This window comes from Haliotis asinina, chromosome 12 (genome assembly GCF_037392515.1).
Source record: "Haliotis asinina isolate JCU_RB_2024 chromosome 12, JCU_Hal_asi_v2, whole genome shotgun sequence".
Classification (NCBI taxonomy): domain Eukaryota; kingdom Metazoa; phylum Mollusca; class Gastropoda; order Lepetellida; family Haliotidae; genus Haliotis; species Haliotis asinina.
Window position 1 is genome coordinate 34,179,054 of NC_090291.1, and position 6,000 is coordinate 34,185,053.

At 37.5% G+C, this 6,000-nt stretch overlaps 1 protein-coding gene across 1 annotated transcript in view; it reads right to left on the bottom strand.

The window, feature by feature from the left end:
- The window catches only part of LOC137257987 (leucine-rich repeat and coiled-coil domain-containing protein 1-like), a 489,406-nt gene extending 484,627 nt beyond the window's left edge, over positions 1-4,779 (bottom strand). Inside the window, exons 1-3 of the mRNA XM_067795512.1 lie at positions 4,648-4,779; positions 3,437-3,877; positions 349-566 (exon numbers count right to left, since the gene is read on the bottom strand). Of these exons, the coding sequence (XP_067651613.1) occupies positions 349-566; positions 3,437-3,723 (505 nt within the window). The 5' untranslated portion in view covers positions 3,724-3,877; positions 4,648-4,779. The remainder of the gene's footprint in view (positions 1-348; positions 567-3,436; positions 3,878-4,647) is intronic.
- Positions 4,780-6,000: the final 1,221 nt, after the last annotated feature.

The window sequence follows — 6,000 nt, forward strand, 5'->3', positions numbered from 1 at the left end:
ACTTCAAAATCAATACTGAAACAATATGTTCTTTCTGTAATGCACAGACTGAAGAAATCTTGAGCAAAGCACATAACATCCATGCCCCCTGTAAATGCAATAAAATGTGCTGAACCCCGTCTGACAAGGGAATCTGTTTCTTGTAAATTTATCACCACCTGTCCAAGTTTTAATTTACTAAGCTACACACAAATTATCTATTTATTTTCAAACTTCATCAAATAAACAAAATAAGTTGACAAGAGTGCCTGTGTCAATTTGGTTTCACTTTCTGCACTGTTATACATTTCAGTATGTCTAAAACATAAGGTGAACTACATGACATCTAAGGCATGAACCCATCCTTACCTGGCTGATGGCACACTGGATTGCCTGAGCCATCCTGATACAACACCAGGTGTCGAAGATTGAAGCAGCCGATCAGAGCCTGTGTTACATGTGGCAGGGACCGCAGTTTGTTTCCATGGAGTTCAATGTGGGACAGCTTATACTGGGGGCCAGAGAGTTGGCTGAATCCTTCGACATTCCCAATCTGGTTGTAGCTCAAGTTTATTTTGACAAGAGACCTGCATAAAAGTGAACAAATTTCATCTTTTATATTCAGGAGTAACAAAATGGTTACCTCTTTCATTTGTCACAGGATGTTGTTTAAAACAATTTTCACTCAATCTTAAAAATTCAGAAAAGGGGGTGAGTGAATGAGTGAGTGAGTTTTAGATTTATGCCGCACTCAGCAATATCCTAGCTATATGGTGGTGGTCCGTAAATAAGTAAGTCTTGACCAAACACTCCAGTCATCAATAGCATGAGCATCGATCTACACAACAGGGAACCGATGACATGTGTCAGCCAAGTCAGCGATCCTGACCACCAGATCCCGTTAGTCTCCTCTTACAACAAGCATAGTCACCTTTTATGGCAAGCATGGGTTCCTGAAGGACTACTCTACCCGGACCTTCACGGGTCAGCTGCAAATTAGATGTTGTTCCAGTTGACCAAGATCTGTTATGGATAAACCTTCTTTAATCTTTTTACACACAACCTTTCGGGGTCATTCCAGATCCCTTCATGCCAGATTCCTATATGGTCATTCTAGATCCCTTCACCAGGTGAACTGAAGGGATCTGGAAATACCCAAGAAAAGGTGGGTGTAAAAGATTGAAAAAGGTTGTGACTACAAGGAGTAATGTCAAACAAGTGTCAAAGAAGTCAGAGAGCCATGAGTTGCCTCCTACGACAAGCATGGGTTACTGAAGTGTTGGTTATTACCAAACAGCTTGTACCATATCCTACCAAATTCCTGTTTCATCACATGAAACAATACAAATGCAATATCATAATATAGAAATAGATCATATTTAACACATAAAGACTAGTAATTCATCAAACCTGTTACTGATAAATTTCATTTTTCAATCCTGTCTGCTTCTTGAGCACCTTTATCAGGCTATTCTGAACAATGCCACACACTTTTGGCCAAACGGTCTGTCATGGAACATAAGCTGTATCAGAAATGTCAAGTCTTTGCTGGACTGTCTTTTGCTTTCGATGGGTACAAAAAGTTAATAAACTCTTTCCTCATTCCTGTTGCTTAACCATATTTTCAGCAACATGACAAAGGAAAGGAGTTCCTGGACCAGTATTTTCCACATATAAAGTGTCTGTATACGTTAACCATTTCAATAAATATTTGAAAAGAACCAATGGATGACAATATAACGAATGATAACAAGACCAAAATTCCCATTAAGGCAACAAAGTAACATTTGTTAAACTGTTATTCGATTGGTCACTCGCATTTTGCTCAGCATAACCCGGATAGTTGAGTGCTATTCAAATCCTGTATAAAAAGCTACTAGTACCTCCTCAGTATGCAGTGAAATACAACAATACATATAAGTTGTATTGAAAAAGATCCGCTAAATTTATTCATGAGAGAAAACAAGATAAATGCATTTCAAGATGTTCTTTATTACATAATAGACACTCAATTGACTTTTCATCATTTGACAAAATTTGTCAGCTTTTTAGAGGATGTAAATGTACATTGGTGCACATTGTTTTTCAGTGACAGTAAAATATATTCATTGAAGCAATGCCCAAAATATTTTGGTTTAAGAAATGATTAAATTGCAAAACTTTTCTCATAGTGTCCATGTGCAAATCTACAGTGTTTATTATATAGTCGATCATATAACTGACATGTATTCATTTTTTGGATGAGGCATGAAGGGGAAAATATTTCTTTTTGAAGATGAAGGAGTAGAGTACTTGCTCGAGCAATGACTTATTTCAACATGGACGGTAGTGATAGTAACTGGACTGTTGATTTTTTTTGTAGTCTTATACGTCTATGCAAACACATTTTATAAAAGACTCACAAACATTATATTTTTCATTGTACTTTGAGCATTGACTGACACTGACATATTTAACTGAAATTTGATACATTTATATATAACTTTATCATGTCTGATACATGATATGCAGGTGTGTGTCTGTCAGCAGAGTGCTCATGGGATGGAAAGCACTCTCATCAAAGTCATTAAATTAACTGCCTTTGAAATCTTCTATGAGTTCATTGACGGACATCTATGATTGTTTACTAACAATAAAAAACAAGGTAAAGCAGTTCAGGGATTTAATCACCAATTAGCAGCTACCTGGATAACAATAAACTAAGTATGTTTAAACAACAGCTTATATTATCATTACATTGGACCCAGTAGCATCAACAATGACTCAAGTTTTAGAAATCACTCTATATTTGAGATGATTTGTGCGTCAGCTATGCAGGTTGTCTGCATCAGGGCAAACACTGTAGGTGCCTCGCTCATGGAATGTGGTTTTGACTCCCTGATGAGATTCAACCCAGGAAACTAAAAAAAATGTACTTTTCCCGAAAAGAATAATCCCAAATATACTACATGTACATGATATCTTTTACCACTGTCTAAATGTGATCCTATTCACTTCATTGAGTATAAAGAATAAACTGAAATTATAAAACAAGTGGGTGTTGAACATGGAAAAATATAATGCATTATATATATCATGAACAAGTGAAAACTGCGTTTTATGTATGTTTGATTTTTTTGGTTGCATGTGACCTTTAAGCTGCACATGTGATAAACATTTGTATAAGACCTTCCATGGTTTTGAAGTGCATACATATTTAACAAGTCTGAAAGTGTAATATATTTACAAAATGACCATCAGAAAATTCACTTGCCAGTCTGACCACAGTGCCTGTGGTGATTTACAGGATTTCTACTAGACACAGGCTAACGGGCCAGAGGCTTTTTCTGCACACTCATGCGTATTGTCTAAAAATGCGTAGCAAACTTTTTCTAAGAGTCCTAACAAGTATTAACATTAACAACCTCATGAAGGCAAAAGAATACATCCATAAATGTACAAAAATAATGTATCCTACCTAAGGTTAGATAATCCACTGACTTCTGCGATAAGGTTGCAGGAGAGGTTGAGCGTCCTGAGGGACACAAGGCCTTCTAAACCCTCAATCCTGGTGATCTGATTGGACGACAAGTCCAGATGTCTCAGTTGCTGCAGCTGGGACAGATTGTGGATCTGTTGGATGTAATTACTGTGTAAGTTCAGCACCAGGAGATGGGGACGAAGGGGTACATCTCGGATGTCATGTACTCCAGAGTCAATTAAACACAACTCATTGGAATCCAAATCTACTCTCCCTGATGCCATGTTTGTCTGGTCAAGTCTTCTGGATACACTTTTTGGGTTTAGTAAATCAGATTTTTTAATAGCAATTCATCTCACGATGTTGATGGGATATCTGTCACATTTCACTGACAATTTAAACGATCTGCCATCAGTTATTGTGGAGAAGGTTTCACACCTGAAACATAACAAAATCATGGACTCAGATTAAAGGACCTTTCATAAATTATGGCAAAGTGAGTGGTGATGATTTGTATGGAGAAGCATGTACAACATTGGGCCATTGTCTGAATGCTAACTGGGAACACCCCTGCATGTCATGTATAAAATCAATACTCCACCCCATCCCATAATTTTAAGCACAATATTTTGATTTTTTCTTGTACAAAAAAAAAAGATGATACACGCATGCATGTACACACATACACACACCAGTATATGTGTACAAAATTTATAATGAAAGATAACATGGTCAACTGCTGAATCTTGATTACTGGATGTTTGTATGTTTATAAGGTCTAAAGTACCCTAGCTATTGACAGACTTGGGACATTCATAATGTCCATTTAGGGAACATTCATAATGTCCATCTTGATCGACCATGTCTAATTAACGCAAATTCCTTATCATAAATGTTAAGTATGTTTCAATTCAAACATCAGCTCTCCTGAGATTTTACGTGAACACAAAGTCTTTGATCACAAGAATCTAATTTGCATAACACAGTATTCTGTTCCTGAGTATTTCAGGATTTCGACTCAGCATCTGTGTATGCGGCATTTATGAAAATAAGACAAGGATTTTTTTATTTAAACTTTAATGCATTAGTTCATGTTCTGTGATTAACATTCGCCTTGGATGAAAGTCAAATTACTCATGAATATGCCATATAAAGTACAGAATGATTACTTGGAACCTATATATATTCAGAAGTAAGTGTCCGTTTACCACAAGCGTGGGACGCATGCGAAATAACTGTTAACATCACGACGGTAAGCTGATCGAAAATAGGACAATAACAACACACATGGTTATCGTTCCTCTCGGAACCACTGGCGTTTGTCGTGACATTTGTCTGACAGAAGTGACAATGGGAGTATCTTTATCAATAAATATAACTTATTCGCTAAAATTTCAAAACTATTTTACAAAAAAGATATCACTAAGCAGTACTCACGCTTCCACATTGCCGGGTCAAGCGCATGTTTATACTTGCCGCGGTACGAGAATCGCCAAAAAGTTGCATTATACTTTCCTAGAAACAAGTAATGTAAATATGTAAGCTCCAAGCGTCGGTTTGTACGCGTTATTCATGAAAGAATTTCAATGGTTCGTTGTGCACAAATGGTCGCAAGCAAAGAATTTCCTTTCTTTTATGCCGATATTCGTTGAGCAGCATTGAAAATCATAAGCATATCAGGACCAGGCGATTCTGGGTTCGAATCCCAGTTTGGTTTGTTCTCTTATAATTCGTTCTCTTATGATTCGTGAAAGTGATAATATAGAAAGGTAGAATGTGTGAGGTCCATTTACGTTGTTCCCCCATTTGATATCTGACTCTGTCACATGAGTGCTACAAGAGTGCTGGCAATTAGGTACAGTACTGTGCGTGTGAAAAACTACTAACAGTGATGAGGTAACAAATGTAACAGAGGTGTTCCTATATGGTAGATGCAAGTCGAACTCTTGTGAATGTTCTCAGGAATTTATTCCAGGGCTGGTGGTCTGGGATATGGAGATCCCCAGTTGGCTGTCTATATAACTGGACTAACAATGTGTCATGAATGATAAAACATACATCAATTGGAAATTGTTAATTGGTGCTGGTCTGTGTTGACAAAGGATGGATTCAAGCCTGAAGTAAATCTGGGCGGAGCTGTATTACTGATAGGTAATTAGCAGTAATTGGTAATTAAGCACTAATTAGTAATGCAGAAAAGGAGGACTAGGAGGTAACAGCACTGACTGGCCATGGTCGTGGGGGTCAGCTGGATAAATAACAACACAAGTGGTTAAAATAGTCACAAGCGTTAAACAGGTTGTTAATTATTATTGTTTAAAGTCAAGCTCTGCAATATCCCAGCTATATGCCGGCGGTCTGTAAATTATGTAATCGTGTCTGGACTAGACAATCCGGTGATCAACAACACGCGCACAGATATACGCAGTGGGGAAACGGTAACTTGTGTCAGCCAAGTCATCGAGTTTGTAAGTCGCCATTTACAAGCATAGGTTACTGAAGACCAATTCTAACCCGCATTTTCACGGGACAACCTGATCCCGTATGTCGCCTCTCACGAA